Raw genomic sequence first — 17,600 nt, 5'->3', positions numbered from 1 at the left:
TCTCCCTCACTGCCAGAATATCCGTTTCCCTTGTGGTTACCTACGGCTCCTTAAATTGTGATTTCCTAGCGTTAGCCTTTGTGCTTCTTTCCCTCGTCCCGGTCCTGTCTCCCTCTCCGGTTGTTTCCCCAGGTCTCCAGCCCGTTCCCTCCTGGTCTCCCCTCCGGCCCTGTCTCCCTCGTCTCAGCCTGCTTCCTCCTGGTCTCCCCTCTGGTCCGGTTCCTTCGTCTCCACCACGGTTCCGTCCCTCACTCCACCAGCCTGCACCTCCCGGCTTCCACCTCCTGCCCAGTTTACAATAAACGTACCTGTCTTCAACGTCTATCTGTGTCAGTCTGCATTGTGGGTCCAGCCAGCTCGGTTCTCATAACAGTTGCCCGTTATAGATGCTCCCTTTGAAAGGATATGTATGGAAATAGTGGGCCCTCTTGGGAGAAGTTCTGCTGGTAACTGGTGATTTGTGACAATACTAATCGCTATCCTGAAGCTTTTCCTCTCAGATCAGTTAAGGCTAGACAGGTTGCCACTTGTCTACTGCAACTGTTTTCTAGAGTGGGTACAGCCAGAGAGGTTCTCACTGACTGTTGGACCAATTTCTGTATCAGTTGTTGGGCATTAAAACCACCCCATACCACCCCCAGTCAGATGGGCTTGTGGAACATTTCAGTTGCTGTTTGGTCGTTAAGTGAGGGGGCGCTGGACTCGCTCAGAGATCACTGGGAGAAGCCAACAGCAGCTGGGGAAAATGTGGTGAAATAAGGGAGAGACTTGACCAAATGGCTGTACTGGCACAGCAGAACACAAGGACTGCCCAAACCAATCAGAAAACCGGGTATGATAAAAAAGGCCAGGCCACCTGGACAGCAGGTGTTGTTACTGCTTCCTTCTAGTGACAGTAAGCTGCTAGCCAAGTGGCAGGGGCCTTACCGAGTCAGACAACGACTGGGTAGTGTAACCTATGAATCGTACAGGCCAGACAGAAAAAAGAAACATCGAACATTTCATGTTAACCTCCTGAAGGAATTCCGGGTTCCCTCACAGCAGCCATTAGGTGAACAGCCAGTTCCTGGTTCGTGTAGTCAAGGATGACGAGCAGTTCTTTCCCACAAACAATTCAGGGCCAGGTTCAGTATCACTTACTCAACTGCAGGAGGATATAAGGCCTCTCCTCGATCCAGAGTTGTTTCAGGAAAAAACCTTGCTTGTCCACAAGTGAGCAGAGGTGTCTATTCCTGGCCAGATTGTACTATCAACTTCACAGTTCAGAAGACCCACACGCAGAATCACTGGGCAGGGGCAGCAGTAAGGCAACACAATGATTTTACTAAAGGATTTTGGCTAAAGTACAGTCCAACCAGGCATAGGGACAAAGACCTCAGGCAGAGATACAAATCAGGAAAACAGGCACAGGTCAAAAATACAAAAGGCAAAGCATACAACCTGGTAGGTTCTGAAGCAGGCAGGAGCGCAAATTGCTAAGGCAAACTGACTGGATAGACTGAGGGATAAATGAGCAAACCAGCAACAGGTGAGTGGCAGAATGAACAGGCTGGCAGCTGACAGGCTGATAGACAATACGGGGGGAGTGCCAGTGGGTGTGGATGGTGTTCTGGTTGGAAAAGCTGGCAGGTGCTGACTGTAGGATGAGCAGCAGGAAGTTGGGGATTAAGTTTCCATGACACAGACTGGCAGTCGGTTGGTCCACCACTTTGGTCCAGACTGAAATATCTCAACCACTATGGGTTGTTGTCAGAACACTTGATACAAAGATTCACAGTCCTCCTGGGGTCTTTCCCAAAGTCAGCTGGGATTGGCTCCAGCCCCCTGAAGGATAAGTGGTATAGACAATGGATGTATGGATTCACAAATTCACCAATAGCCCCCTTATCCCCCCACCCCATTGTGGACATTGTAACTGCTGATCAGTATGACAAATAGCCCAGACATTGTTCATAAAGGCCCTTCCATATTCTCAAACATATTTTCGGATATCACATTACCACAAACCAAATAACACAGTTTGAATTTGAGGCTTTCAAAGCCCTGAATCAGTTGTCTGCTTCGCCTGTTGCTAATCATGCCTTTTTCCAGCATTTTTTCTTACAAAACAGAGACACCAAAATTGGCATTTTTGAGAAATAAACACTCCAATTTATGCTTGTGTTGTAAAACAACTATGAAAATAATCTCAATACTATGGCACAACCTCTCACCATACTATTAATTGACAAAGATTGATTCACTTTACATAACCTGGGTATAGTTGTTTGTTAACTTGCAGAGAGGGTGCATTTATTTACTTACCAGTATTTGTTAATCATACTTATATTTGAAGACTGTGAGACTTTTATCAACAGTACAATGATACAACATCACCATCTAATGGTGAACTGGAAATATTACAGCAGCTTTTCTTACAATGTGACACTACCTGTGTGTGTGTGTGTGTGTGTGTGTGTGTGTGTGTGTGTGTGTGTGTGTGTGTGAGAATGTGTGTGCACTGCTACCCCTATGAGAAAAGTGACCTTTGCAACATGCTCCTCCTCACTTACTGAGTACATGCATAAATACTTCATGGTGGTGAAGTACTTTGTGTGTTGTCCAATAATTAACTACGGGACTGATAAGAGGAGGAGGAGAAGAGAGAAATAAACAGTGAGAGGGGAAAGAAAAAAGGAGCAGGAAGAAAAGAAACACATGAGAGTGAGAAACTCAACATAAAAAAAAGGACAGTGACTCAGCGGTTGCAGTGTGAGGGGAGAAAGAGGAAGAGGAAAGCTCTGACAGTGCACTGGTGTGTGTATGTGCTGAAGTTTGTTCCTCTACTGCCAAGCTTCAATGTACTCCATGGACGACACACAGGTGGCCAGGACCATAGAGCTGAATGATGGCACACAAATGCCAGTTTTGGGTCTGGGGACATGGAAGGTAGCCTCAACACTCATTCCTATAGCTGGTTTTTAACTAATACGGTTGTTATCAACTTGTTTTGTTGCATGCTTTTTAAGACTTATGTTCTAAATGATGTTTTTCAAATACATGCATTTTAGAGGAAAGACCATATCAGTCAAGGGAGGCAATTGATAATACTGGATTCTGACTGGCAGATTGTTTGTCCTTGTCCAGTTCAAATGCCAGGGGACTTCCTTGCAGGCTCCATGTGAATCCTGTTTCCTTTATCAAAGGTATAGTTGTACATTTTGGGAAATAACCTTATATTGCTTTCTTGACAAGATTCACATAACAAGACTAATACCAGTCTTATGTTTGTGCATTAACTAAAGTTCAAAGTTAAAAAAATATGCCTAATAGTACATCTAATTCACTTATTAGAGCATTTTATTAGTTTGTTTAATCCAAACCAAACTAAACCAAAATACAGTCTCTCCAATTTAACCGCCAAAGAAGATAGTAGGTTAGTGTACCAGGAGAGACTCCCAGCATGGAACTTCCTGTGAAGCAACAACAAATGAAATATAATATAATGATCGCAGAGCCTCAGTTGTACTTGCAGGCATATTTTTTAAGCATTTGACAGAGCCAGGCTAGCTGCTTGCCTCCAGCTCCAGTTAATGTAAAATCATGAGAGCGGTTTTGATCTTGTCTCACTCTTGACAAGAATGTGAATAAGTACCAAATGTCAAACTATTCCTCTAAGATTGACCCTAACCATCACCTTTTATAACTGGCATCGTTTAAAATGCAGAGCTTGTTGGATGTAGCAAGTGCTGCCTCAGGGGAGAAAAAAGTCTCTTAATTGATCAAATGAGTAGCTTGCTCAAAAACTCCTAAAAACTTAGCTGTATCCAAAAGTCTATAAATTAAACTTCTGCCAAAATTCTTACTGGAAGTGTTGACATCACACCTGTTCATATGTGAGTATGTGAACAGAGGAAGGCTCATTTTAAAAATATTTTTTGTTGCAGTCCTCCCATCTTCCCCGCACCTCAGTCCAGGGTGCAGTAGAGGCGGCCATTGCAGCTGGCTATCGCCACATAGACACCGCTTACAACTACAGGAATGAGGCTGATATTGGCAAGGCTCTGTGTTCCAAGATGAAGCAGGGCATTATCAGGCGCCAGGACGTGTTCATCGTCAGTAAGGTGGGTGCTGGAGAGAACAGGTGTTACAGTGGGGCCTGGGTACAACATGAGGAGGGGAATTACATCTTATCTGTTTACACAACTGATATACTTTGTCCTGTTTGAATTGCGCAGAGTAGGACAAGCACATGTCACATCCATGCTATGCTAGAAAGTGGACAAACTAAACCTTATACTGAGTTATTGAAAGATAAGCCCCATGTTTTACAATATTTCATGTGCTAATAAGTACTTAGGTTTTGAACTATTTTTATTCTTAGTATGTTGTCTTATATATTGTATATCATATTTTATTTTATCTGATAATACCTGATGCTGCTCATGTGGGAATTCTTGAATCCTTAATGGTGAATTCCTGAATCGTTGGGTCTCTCTCTAATTAAAGAGTTTGGTCTAGACCTGCTCTTTATGGAAAGCGTCTTGAGATAACGCTGTTGTGAATTGGTGCTATATGAATAAAGATTGATTGACTGATTTTGCTGTTTGTAGCTGTGCTATACCCATCATGCCCCAGAAGACATCCCTTTGTGCCTGAATAAGTCCCTGAATGATCTTCAGCTGGACTACCTGGATCTTTACCTTGTGCATTTCCCTGTTGGCCTAAAGGTAGAGAATAAAATCCTGAATTCCGATGTTACTACCCCCTATCTTGTGCTTATCCCAAAGTATTGCAAGGTTCTGCTTCAACAATAACTAACTGACAAATGAAAAAATGAAAAATGGAAGAATGAAAAAAAAGAGTAACGCGGCCATCCCACTGGAGTCGTGTTTCTAATCACCTAACAAATGCAAGTTCAACGATGACTCTGTTTTGGTCTCCACCAACTGCTAGAAATGAGTACAGTAATAAGTACAAATGTATAGAGAAATGTTTGGGTCTTTACCTGCTAGATATTCAACTGAATTCACCAGCTGTATTCACCAGCTTGTCTGCTGTGTGGCGCTGTGGAGGTACTGCACAGAGCTCAGCAGAGCTTGCTGTAAACAGCTGCCTGCCACTACTATAAGATCAAGAACCTCTCACATGGATCTGGATTAGTGATAGCTGCTAGAGTCAACCATAGAGTCTATTGTGCAGGCCAGAGAACCAAAATAATGAGATAAAAGAGACTGAAAGAAGCTAAAACTTCATAGAGTGGCAATGTTAATTGTCAGCGTTGTCACAATGAGCAACCTGTTCAAATTACATTTCATATTATTCGTTGCCCATCTCAAAAATATCACTTAATGCAGGTTAAGAGTTGTTTGTTTTCTAAATATAAATGTTGAGAAAATGAAACACACTGTATCTTTGCCTACAAACACTTGTTTAACTGTTACCTCTACATTTTTTTGTAGAAAGAGGGTGATGAGCTTTTCCCAAAGCAGGACAGAAAGATGCTGACAACTGACATAGACTATGTAGATGTATGGCGGGTAAGAAAATATGTACTCTCTGTCTGCATGCACACTAAAAACTTGATTTCCCCACCAGCCGAAAATGCAAAATAAACTCTGATATGTCTAAAATAGTCATAGCAATGGCAAAAAGGAATAGAAATTATGGTGCAGATGTACTCATAAAAATATTCATATAAATGCAGCTCTGCACATTTATCCACAATATCGTACAGTTAAAGAGATTCACTTCAGCTTGTTAAACCAGTTGCAGAAAAACAGAATATAAATGCTTTCCTAAAATTAACAGTTTCATTCTCCAATGTTGATTTGATTTCCTCATGCTTTAACTATAGCATACTTCATTCACCTAGCATGGGAAGGACTTTTTTTTTTTCAGTTAAGCCACATACGCCTTTTAGAGTGATTGGACGTCTGTCGCTGTCTGTTGTTGTGTCTGCAGGGGATGGAAGCCCTGCAAGCCTCAGGGAAGGTGAAAAGCATCGGTGTGTCCAACTTCAGCATCCTGCAGCTGGAGAGGCTTCTTGCTCTGTGCAGGGTGCCCCCAGCGGTCAATCAGGTGCTGCATTTTGAGCTCCTTCATTAACATATAAATGCTCATTTCCTTATACCATCAAACCTCTTCAGCTATGGACCCATGTTCCATGCTTTCATTTACTGTGACATATCATAGCCACCATCTGCACTTTCGCTCATTTGTTTTTCTCCCGTGCAATATACACCTTCTGCACAATACACACGTGTGTATTTTATATTTTTATATTTGTATTTATTTGTTATATCCCTTTTTTTTTACACTACTTCTGTCACTGACACTTTGTTTCTGCTGCTGTAACAATTGAGTTTCCACGGTGTGAGATAAATAAAGTCTCTCTTATCTCTTATCTTAAAGCGAGGAGTGAGTGGTCCAACCTCAGTTGGGTTGTCTCGACTGACTGATGGCCTGCCTCATAGAGATCACATTACGGTTTTTTGTATTGCCTTTGGTGGACTGAGAAAGAGGGAACATTTAGGGGAAAATGGTTGGAAGTTGAATTTATAATCGTTTCCTGTGCGGGGCTGGAATATAGTTAGGAATAAGAGTGAAAGCAGAATCTGTGTGAATGGCTTTATATAATAATACATGCTTATAGTGGAGAAGGTATGATTATACCCACATAGTAACAATAGAATGATATTCAGTATATAATGACACCAGGTGAAAACAGACAAAAAATATTTTAACAGAAACTAATCAGAAATATTGATCCATGACATCATAACACATCATACAGCTTGAATACATGAACTGGTGTCATTGTATCGCATTATGGGATGAATGACGTCATGAATAACTCGTGACAGACGTTGACATCATATGACATCACAAGCATCATCATGTCATGTCATGAATAAATATTTACATGTATGATCTCTAGTTATCATATCACAATACACTGTGTGTTATTGGTTGATGAACATACTGTAGCTGCACTGTGCCATCACGTGGCGTCACCACTTGTTGCGTGACGTCTTCATGTAATTCAATGTGACGATGTGCTCAAATGACATCATACATAACATAATTTGTAATGTGTTGTTTTTTGTAATCTACATTGTTCTGTCAACGGAACTTACTGAAACTAAAATTCGGTCCTGCCTCTTTGGTGTTATCTCATTCATAGGTGGAGCTCCATCCCTACCTGGTGCAGACAGATATGATAGAGTTCTGCAAATCCAGGAACATTGCCCTGACTGCGTACAGCCCCTTTGGCTCGCCTGCAAGACCCCCCTCAGAACTGTAAGATGCACAACATCGCTGAAAAACTCTACTGACTGAGGATTAAAAATGAATCAAGAACTCAGAAGCTTCTGTTAAACTTCAGGTGCTATCATGCTTATGGTCTGAGCCGTAACAAATATACCATACATTGTTATACATTCATAACATTTAGTTTTATATCTTCTATTACTGGTTGAATGGTTTTTGATGATGATATTGTCATGGACACTGTAAAGCTTCCTGCAGTAAAATCCCTTATTTATAACTGATGATAGTCAGTCATACTGTAAACTACTTAACTGTAACTATGTGTACAGTCAACACTACAGTGTCCCTCAACCCACAGGAAACTGTTTTAACATGAAAGCTTTTCTATCACGACCTTCACCAGCTTGTGCCAGCACCAACAGGCCTCTAACAACAGGCTGTTATTGGCTGATTGACCGTTTTTCATTTTGGAATGGATGATGCATCTCCATCTCAAAAAAACATAAAGCTCTCTTTCACCTCCTCATGAAAGCTAATCTGCGCTGCCCTTTACTAGAGAACCCTGAAATGCTATACAGACTGCTATCAGTCTGTTTTCTGTGCTGTGAATTCATGTCACCATAAGAAACAATTCATTCAGTTATTTAAAAAAAACAAATGATTGCTCTTTTAAAGTGTGTTTTGCAACAGTGTGCTTATCGCCACAACATAGAAAATAAAAGTTCCTGTAGATTATTCTCAACTCAAACTCTCCTCTCCGGGCTCCTCTGCAAAGATCAGCACACTCCTCTCACTCTGCAGAGAAACTGGTTTGACTTCCGTTGAATCTTTAGAAACTCTAGTTGATCAAAGTATATGATGACATGGATCCTGAGAAGAGCTGCACTCTACTAGTTTCTCCTTCTTATTAGTTCCCAAGAGAACTTTGGGAGCTGTAGGAGATCATATTGATATAGTCTGGCCGTGCAAGGTCAGCGGTTCAGCAGATCTCCCAACATCGAGCCTCATTATTATAATGGCTTTATTCTCTTGATGAGCCTTACCTGATTTACAACCACGGGGCTTGAGTTCAATGAGAAGGAATCTTTAATGTTTCTGATCTATTCTGAAGCAGGATGCAGCACCACTCCATTAGATATTGTATGGAGAAATGAGTGCAATAGAAATGTAATAGAACTACCCGTCAAGTGTATGGAGTAATATGAATGAAAAATCTTTTGGTCTTTTTGTCTTGCCTGTCTTAGGTTCGCAGGAGAAAGTGATCCATATAAGATCCTGGAGGATGAAGTCGTTGCAGATGTAGCCAAGAGGCACAGACACACCCCTGCACAGGTCAGTGTGTCTTGTATTGTATATCTGTACGTGTGTGTATGTGCATATGTTTATTAGCAACGGTGTTCTTCTCCCAGGTATTGCTGAGGTACCACGTGCAGCAGGGTATTGCAGTCATCCCTAAAAGTGACAAGCCTCATCACATCCTTGAAAACACAAAGGTAAAACAAATCCTTGCTCTCTACTCTTTATCCTCCCATTATTTATATGTCTTTGACTTATTGCCTACAATCTGAAGTGCTCCCTTTACTTTGTGCTTTGTGACAGCAATGGCAAGTGTTCTCCCTCCTGGAGTCTCCTGGGACTGTTCCCTGAAATGTTTTTATTTAGTTCCTAAAACTGGAAAATACAACTTCCTCCTAAATGCAACTTTGGCCAAAAAAGAGCTCTGAGGTGACATTAAATCCAGTTTTTAAAAATCAAGCCCCACTTGCTAATTTGTTTGTTATATGTATGTATTTAGAACTGCGTGACTCGATTGTTGGCCACTTGGAGGGAGCAGAAAACACACACTGACATATCACCGTCCTTTTAAGTTGATATGGGAACATGTTAGCAACATTAGCAATCATGTTTCAATTTGACTGATGAATGTAAGTCCAATATTCACTTTGCTCCGTTTTGGTCTCCACCACCTCCTGAGAAAATATTTGGCTCTTTAGTAGCTAATGCTTCACCATGTTAACAAGTGAGTCTCTACTCCTGTCTGTCTGCTATGTGGTGCTGAGCAGGTACAATACAGTGGGTTTATCAAAGCTTTATTCAATGAAAATGGCTTCCCGGAAAAAGGATTCACCTTCGGGGACAATGAATGTCTGTGCAAAGTTTAATGCAATCAATCTGATAGTTCTATAAATAATGCAGTCTGAACCCACGTGATGGACTGAAGGGGTGTAATTTTAGTAGCATTAATGAACAAAGTGATGTGTGCACACTGACTCTAAGCCTCTTCTAAAAGCAACTTAAAAAGTACATATAACCCCAGAAAGTCACTATTCATCTGAACACATTTGCATTGTATTTTACTTTGAACATACAAGAAGATATGAGATAAGAAGAAGAAGCTATGTCTGGTGTTTCAAGAGTAAAAATATAAAAGCCCTTCAGAGAAGGCGGCTCATGTCCCCTCCTCTTCTTGGAGATCTAAGGTGCATTAACTTTGTAGTTCTACTCTTTGACAAGTATCTTCTTGAGATGTTAATTGCTTAGAGATGATTATCACCTGATAAAGCTACTTGGAATGAAACGTCTTTTAAATTCATTTTGTGGCTTGCAGCCTTGCATTTAGTGGCTACAAATCACTAAATCACACTCTACTCTTGTTGGATAGGGTCAGTGTTGTACTATCAATCAAGACAACGTGTGCTTAAGTGTTATCATGGAGTATATGATGTATTTTGTATATGTCAGTTTTCCAGTTGACCAAATAGGCTGTTATCCCAAATGTGGTGCATTTCCCCTTAGAAGGCTGGTTTATTCATTGGACGCAGGAATAACACCATCTAGGACTATGAGCATCAATATGCCTTTTGTCTGTAAAACCAAGAGGTCTTAATCTCTTTCAATGCTGGGGGTATTTTATGCAGATCTTTGACTTCAGCCTGACTGCCGAAGACATGAGAGCACTGAAAGGACTGGATCGAGGGTGGAGGTCCTGCAGGCTTGACGAGTAAGTCAACACACAGCCATCATAGCAATAGTTGTCTGCAATAGTTTCACAGTAAACATTGTTGTTCTGCTCCTCAGAGTCAAGTCTCATCCATACTACCCCTTTGTATGAGGCTGCAAGGAGAGTGAAGAGAATATACAGTGGACTGGATCTACTAATACCACAAACAACAACTCAGATCAGCGGCATGCAGTCTAGCGACAGTGTCGGGCGCTGTAACTCATGGGTGACTTGTTCACCTTAAGGATGGAATGTGAAGGCGAATCTCAAGACAATTCAGTTTCCACGTGATTATCAACAAACAGAAGCACTGATGAGCCATTTTCTATTTCGATCAAAACTGAGATGCTTTGCTTTTCTGTTGTTTGCGTTTACATAATGACTACATTTTTTTTTTTTTTTTTTAATTAAAGGCAATTTGAATGACCAGATGCACTTTTACTCATTTCATCCTGATATAAAACACTGAACACATCATTTCAGTTTGTGTTGTGCTAGGCATTGCCGAATGGACCACGAAAAGCATGTAACAATTTCTCTGAGAGAATTTATGCTTTGGTTTGTAACATACAAGGCCGTTCAGTCTGCAGAGCAGTGTAAAGTTGTCCACACGCGGATGAAATAACACAAATAATCATTTACATTAATGGACTGTCATTGTCAGAAAATGTGAACTCTTTATCACTTGTAGTCCTGTATAGCAAACTTCCTGTATGGCGAATTTCCTGAAATGAGGATTTTGAGGGACTTCCCTGCTGGTTTTTGGGAAAGTGGCCCCCCACCACGGTGATTACCTGCCCCGATATCTGACAGTTCTTCCTCTGTCTGTACAGTGCCAATGCTCAGGCCGACAGTATGTTAATCCACTGTAGTACTTGCAGGATGAAAGCAGAGTGAAATACTTTCTTTTGCAACTCACCCCCCCCCCCAAAATAAAACAGTGACACTGCCTTGTTTTTACAATGGTCTTCATGAACACCTGCAAACATCTGACACTGAGGTTAAAGCTGCAACTCCCAGGCAAAAGGCAGCATCCTCACAATATGATCCAAGCATTGTTCTTGTAATGCAGTGTGGAGCAACTTAGTCCAAACAGCTAGTTAGTGCCTGGTTATTGTTGCTAAGCTGATTAAGGGGGGGGGGGGTATAGCAGTTGATTACATAACTGTAGCTTGTGCAAGGACCTGGGCATATCTCTGGAAATCTGAAACACCACAATCTGTGCCTCCCTAATATCTCGGCTCCTAGTTTGAACAAAGCAATCTTTTGTCTGGGAAACGGCTTCATCTGCATTGTAAGAATTCAACGGTCAACTCTTCAACACCAAAAGAAAAAAAACTAACAAATATCAGCATGTCTGATGGTTAACAACTGTGCCCATGCTGTCACATTACATGTAGCTTACATTTCAAAATAAAGACACTGAAGTGAACTCACTTCTCTTTTAAGGGCTCCGAACAATCTGCATTGTACAAAATAAATTTTAAATTGACGCACATTTGTCCACAACACAGACTACAGCTTGAGGAACTCCCATCCCTAAATGTATCAAATTATAAAATGCAAAGTGAGCGAGTAGAAGAAAAATCTGAATCAAAATCAACATTCAGTGTGACCACCCTTTGCCTTCAAAACAGCATCAGCTCCTCTGGGTACATCTGCACGAGTCTGGGCTTTTGTAGGATCATAGTCAGGTGTATGATTCACCAGTTATACCAAACTGGTGCTATTGATCTACAGCTTCATATGTAGGCTGAAACAGTCATTAACTGAAACAAACAGCTGTAGGAGGCAACAGCCAAACTCTGCTACCAAGTGTAACTAGAAGAACTGAATGCCGTTTAGAAGGCAAAGGGTGGTCACACCAAATATAGATTTTTCTTCTGTTTGCTCACTTTGCATTTTGTAAAGTGATTTTAAAAAACAATTGAATTTTATATTTTTGAAAGTATTCTTACTTTACAGCATTTCTCCACACCTGGCTAGAACCTTTACACAGTGCTGTACATTTGTTAGATGTTCTTTACCAAAGAAAACTTTGGTTAATGTAGTATTAGCGTTATTGCTCCTCTTCTTCCTCGCGGTGATACTGCAGTGCCTCTGGGCTGGAGAGAAAATTATTCTGATTGTGTAAAATATATATTTTTTCTACTAAAGATCAGCAGCAAGCTCGGCCTCAGCCAGAAGTCAAGCATTGTGCACTTGGACAAAGAGAGGGTTCATCACAGTAGTTACGTGGGGTGTGATCTTACTTTCACCCCTTGTCCCATCTTCTTCGAAGAGGTTGACGATGCTGAGGGCTTCACACTGCACACACATGCTGAGGCCCCTGCGATGCATTTCAGTAGGTCGGGCCCTCTGGACCATGAGCCCTTGTCGGGGTCGTACACTTGAGTGGATCTGGAGAACGCCATATTTTCCCAGCTGTAGCCCCCAAGCACATAGATCCTCCCCGCCCAGACTGCAAGCCCTGCCTCGCTGCTGGGCAGCAGCAGTGGTGCCACCTGAGTCCACTGGCCGCTGCGTGGGTCATAGGACTCCACCTGTAAGATGTCAAAGCGTTCTGTGGTGTCTTCGTGGTCATCGCTGCCACCAATGACGTAGATGAGGTGGTTGAGGGAGGCCATGCAGTGCCAGCCACGGGCCACAGTCATGGCCTGGCATTCCACCCACACATTACTGTCCTGTGATGGATCATAACTCAGGACTTCTCTGCGGTATGGGCCGATTTGATAGTCGTGACCGCCTGAGATGTAGACTACCCCACAGTGGACCGTCCCAGCATGTCCGTAAGTAAACCTAGAAAAGATAGAATTCAAATGTAGGATTGTTAAATAACTTTGATAGCTCAAGAAAAATTCAACCACCATGGTAAAACTTTTTGTAGCCCTGTTTTGGTCTCAACCAGCTCCTGACTGAAATGTGATGACTCTCAGTGATTTCATCTCTATGAAGGACAACTGTTACACTTTAGAGTAAGTTGACCCATTGGTCATATTCAGTTACTTATTAAAGCAGCTTTAACCGAAAGTGTGTGTTTGAAAATTTCCCATGAAACAGCCCAGACCCAGAAGTAACACGTGTTCCTACCTCGGCAGTCCTGCCACGTATGACCAGCAGTCTTCAGTAGGACAATAGATCTCCACAGAGGACAGTGCTCCAGTGTCATTCCTCCCCCCGACGGCGATCAGGCACTCCCCAACTGCCCCCAAGTAAAAATCCACTCGCCGTTGGTTCATTGGAGTCCCCTGGAAAACATCACACTGTCACTGTGTCTGTGCTACTGCAGAACAACAGAGAGGAGGCCAGAAATAAGACGACGACTATGGCAGACTATTGGTAGCTGGTAGGTGGGAAATGTACTTTTACTCTGATAACATCTCAGATTACCTCCTTCATTCAACATTCCAGCACTTTTGTTTGCACTTGAGTTAAGATGAACTTCTCTGTATCCTATATACGCTTCATTTGTAAACCAAAACCTTTGGTAAAGTACCCTGGTCCACTGATTGTGGCGGGGGTCGTATCTGTACAGCAGGTTACAGGCAGCATCTCCACCATTGTCCCTGGATGAGCTGCCACCGGCGGCGAAGATGAACCCCCCCAGCACAGCCAGGCAGTGGTGACTCCGCTGTGCTGGCAGCTCAGTTTCCACCTCCCAGCTTCCCGTTTCACTATCCAGTCGGCAAACATTGGCACTCAGTTCCTCTCCACGTTCCGAAACCTTGAGAGAGCACATTGAAGAAATCTAATGGGCTTCTGGTCCGACTGAGAGTTTACTGTACCTTATGTCCAAGTCAAGTCATAACTTAAAATAATGTCTTAAGTTTACAGCTCTATCTTGCTTAAGCATTCAGCACATTTTTCACTAAGGCTGTAATATTTAAACATTGCAGTGAAGAAAAAGATAGCTTTCTATTGAACTGAGACCAAATATTACATATTCTGTTTTTTAGCAAACAAACGTTCTATAACTTGCAGACTAATGTAAGATTAAAAACCTGTACAAACACCAGAAATAGCTACATCTGACTTTGATGTCTCTAAAAAAATCAAAATGCTTCATCACCCATCTATACCTCTCCTCCAATCAGCAGCAGCTGGTCCACTCCTCCCCTCAGCGCGGTGCGTCCTGTTTGCAGGAGCGGCTGGGCACTGGGCCTGGCGTGGTACCCCAGAGCTTCTTCCACCAGGGCCTCGCAGCTGGCCTCCTCCGGTAACAGTGCGCGCAATGTCGGCAGGACACGGCCCACTAGGTCCCCGACTGGCATCAGAGGGAAGCGGATGTGGGAGAGGAGCTGTCTGGTGTGGGCGGCCCGCTCAGGACTCTGGCTGAGCCACTGCAGAGAGGCCTGGAGAAGCGCCTGCTCGCCGTCATGCTGAACCTAATGATAAAAGAGCTCAGACATTAATTATAATGGCTTCTTATGATATTACCCCCACATCTGTCTCCTTGCCTTTGTTAAAAATAAATATGTTGAGACTGAAATGAACTTTCAATAAACAACGCAGAGGATTTACCTGGCCACTACAGAGGTAGGAGGTGAGTTTGTGTAAAGGAATGTCCCGAAGGAAATCTGGGGTGAAAGAGAGCGTGGCGAAGCGTGTGAGGATGAAGTGGTCGATGAATGTGTCGAGTCGCTTCAGACTGTACAGCAGAGCCAGCTCCTGCAAGTACAGATAGTTGTCCTCGCTCACCTCCCTCTCCAGGTACTGGCAGCAGAAATCCACCACTCGCCACACCTGAACAACAGATCTGCACTTATTAACATTTCTTAAAAAAATTAAAGGGTAACCCTCTATTTTAGCATCTCTAATTAAGCTTTTATAAACGCTATTTAAAAAAAAAAGGAATAAATGCTTTATAGCACAACGTGTCCTAATACACAGGAAATATGTAAGTGTTTATTCATGCCTTTGTTATCAACTATATCTCATCCTATGAAGCACTCAGAAGTGATGCATAAATAGTTGAATGTTTGACATAGCCTATAATACAGTATCCATCCATATAGAGACACACAACCATTCACACTCACACTTACGGGCAATTTAGAGTCACCTGTAAACCTAACCTGCATATCTTGTGTGTGGGAGGAAGCCGGAGTACCCAGAGAGAACCCATGCAAACACAGGGAGAACATGACAATTCCACATAGATGGGCCCCGAGTTCAAACCAGGAACCTGCCATCCATTCGAACCTGAAACCTTCTTGCTGTGAGGCAACAGTGCTAACCACCGCACCACTGTGCTGCTCTCAAGTTTGGCCACAGCTCAGCAAAAAGCTGTTTTGTCTTTCACATAAAGTGCAATATGATGCACTTTTGCACTACAGGTAATCTAAAACAGCGAGGATTCAAAATCTGGTCTATATATTAAACATCACGTGTTGAACAGAGAGAGCCCCTTTTTGTTTTACCTGCAGAAGGTGAGCTGCTTCCAGCACATAGTCAATGTTTCCTCCATCCAATGGCAGCTCTCCGCTGTACAGGAAGTCCACTACAGCGGTCAAACCAATGTAGGACAAACCAACCAGCTCCACCTGCAGTAAGAGGACAACCACGCTTAACCAGGAGTCGGACATGTAATGTGTCTCTGCAGCATTCTATGTACCTCCTCCTGCTGTTCCTCCCTCATCCCCAAGGTAAACATAGCGTGGAAGTATGGGCTGGAGATGGCCAACAGGGCTCGGTGAGCGGGGACCCGCCGGTTGTCAGCCACGAGCACCACATCGCAGAAGTGGCCGTGCTGCCGCTGCTCATTGAGGCCCTGCAATACCTCCACAGACTGATCCACCCAGCGAAAAACCTGCCAACACAACAAGTTTGTGAAGCTCTCGGTAGAGCATTCTGGGATGACGGGGATTCAAATATCTGAAGAAAACAGCACCGCAAAAGTTTTATCAACACGGAAATGCAGTCACGACACTTGTTAGGTCTCAGGGACACACTCATGTGTTCAGGTGAGAAACACTGAAGGTAAAGAGGAGGAGTGTCCACTGCCTACCTACAGTACAGCTGGTGCTGCTCACTACGAATCAGGGCCAAACAGGGCTGTGTTCTCATCGTCCCCAATGTGAAAGTGTTGGTAGTGTTTGCATGAATCAGAGGCTGACTTGGCCCCCTCGTCACACACACACACACACACACACACACACACACACACACACACACACACACACACACACACACACACACACACACACACACACACACTGACCTCGGACGATTCACTGATCCGCTGAGGCCGACACACACGGCTCGGTTTGCCATTGTCCATGATGTCCCCTCAGGCAGGCATCACCTACAGGACACACACACACACACACACACACAGACAGACAGACAGACAGACAGACACACACAACACAGACAGACAGACAGACAGACAGACAGACAGACAGACAGACAGACAGACAGACAGACAGACAGACACACACACACACACACACACACACACACACACACACACACACACACACACACACACACAATACTTGATTAGGAACACCAAAGCCCATTCCTAGAACAGAATGAACCCTCCACCAGCTCTGTCGGGCTGACTACGCAGAGCACTAACGTCCTTCGCATGTGAAGACATTAGGACCTCAGACTAACATGCCGTCTGAAGGATGTTACAGACCCACTGTCTGGTGCTTACATCTGGCCGTACGGAGCAGCGGAGGGCATCTGGTTACCCCGTGATACAGTTAGCAGCATAGCTTGCTACCACAGTTTAGCACAAGAAGCAACGATCGACATGCGACGCGTTTCAACGACGACCCAACCCGGACGGTTTCCTCCAAGTTTCCCTAAGAGCAGAGTCTCATTTCACAGGGACATACTGCTGGAAACACACAGCTAGCGGTAGTTTCTTAGACCACTAAAGAGCTGCACAGTGTAGCATCCCGTCAGCTAGCCAGAATAAACAAATTGACTTCCGGTTTAGTGTGTCAAAATAAATTCCCTTTGTCTTATGGCTCCAAAAATCCCCCCAAATGAAACCTTTAACAGTGATATTGAGCAAAATTAAACACATATACGGTAAAACTGAACAAAAGCCGAAACCTTACAGTCTTTGTATCGCCCGTTCTTGTAACCTAAACATTATATTTTTCATCAATTTTCACTTGAAAATTTCATCACATCTTACTTTGCTATTTTATTTTGGAGCCCAAACTTTTCAGCCTGATTTTGTGGGTGACTTTTGCTACCTTTACGCAGCAGGCTTTGAAAAACATCCCGGAAATAATGGACCAATCAGCACTAGCTGTATGTGAGCACGTTCAACAACGGCACTGTCACCGTGCGTTTAAAGACTAAATACTGCTCAGTAAGCCACAATGAA

At 43.1% G+C, this 17,600-nt stretch overlaps 2 protein-coding genes across 2 annotated transcripts; one reads left to right on the top strand and one right to left on the bottom strand.

Annotated features, from left to right (window-relative positions):
* Positions 1-2,639: 2,639 nt before the first annotated feature.
* LOC139201364 (aldo-keto reductase family 1 member B1) lies at positions 2,640-10,733 on the top strand. Its single transcript, XM_070830658.1, has 10 exons — positions 2,640-2,928; positions 3,927-4,103; positions 4,593-4,709; positions 5,442-5,519; positions 5,944-6,060; positions 7,166-7,281; positions 8,496-8,583; positions 8,661-8,744; positions 10,170-10,252; positions 10,330-10,733. The coding sequence occupies exons 1-10, from the start codon at positions 2,839-2,841 to the stop codon at positions 10,361-10,363; spliced, it is 984 nt and encodes a 327-aa protein (XP_070686759.1). The 5' UTR covers positions 2,640-2,838; the 3' UTR covers positions 10,364-10,733.
* Positions 10,734-12,156: 1,423 nt separating this feature from the next.
* klhl36 (kelch-like family member 36) lies at positions 12,157-16,532 on the bottom strand. Its single transcript, XM_070830657.1, has 8 exons — positions 16,473-16,532; positions 15,867-16,061; positions 15,673-15,795; positions 14,774-14,995; positions 14,332-14,637; positions 13,749-13,976; positions 13,343-13,500; positions 12,157-13,051 (listed from the first exon to the last, which is right to left on the bottom strand). The coding sequence occupies exons 1-8, from the start codon at positions 16,530-16,532 to the stop codon at positions 12,484-12,486; spliced, it is 1,860 nt and encodes a 619-aa protein (XP_070686758.1). The 3' UTR covers positions 12,157-12,483.
* Between the last annotated feature and the right edge of the window lie 1,068 nt (positions 16,533-17,600).

Source organism: Pempheris klunzingeri, chromosome 5, assembly GCF_042242105.1.
Source record: "Pempheris klunzingeri isolate RE-2024b chromosome 5, fPemKlu1.hap1, whole genome shotgun sequence".
Taxonomy (NCBI): Eukaryota; Metazoa; Chordata; class Actinopteri; order Acropomatiformes; family Pempheridae; genus Pempheris; species Pempheris klunzingeri.
The sequence above is the reverse complement of the archived record's forward strand: the minus strand, read 5'-3'. Positions and strand labels throughout refer to the sequence as shown.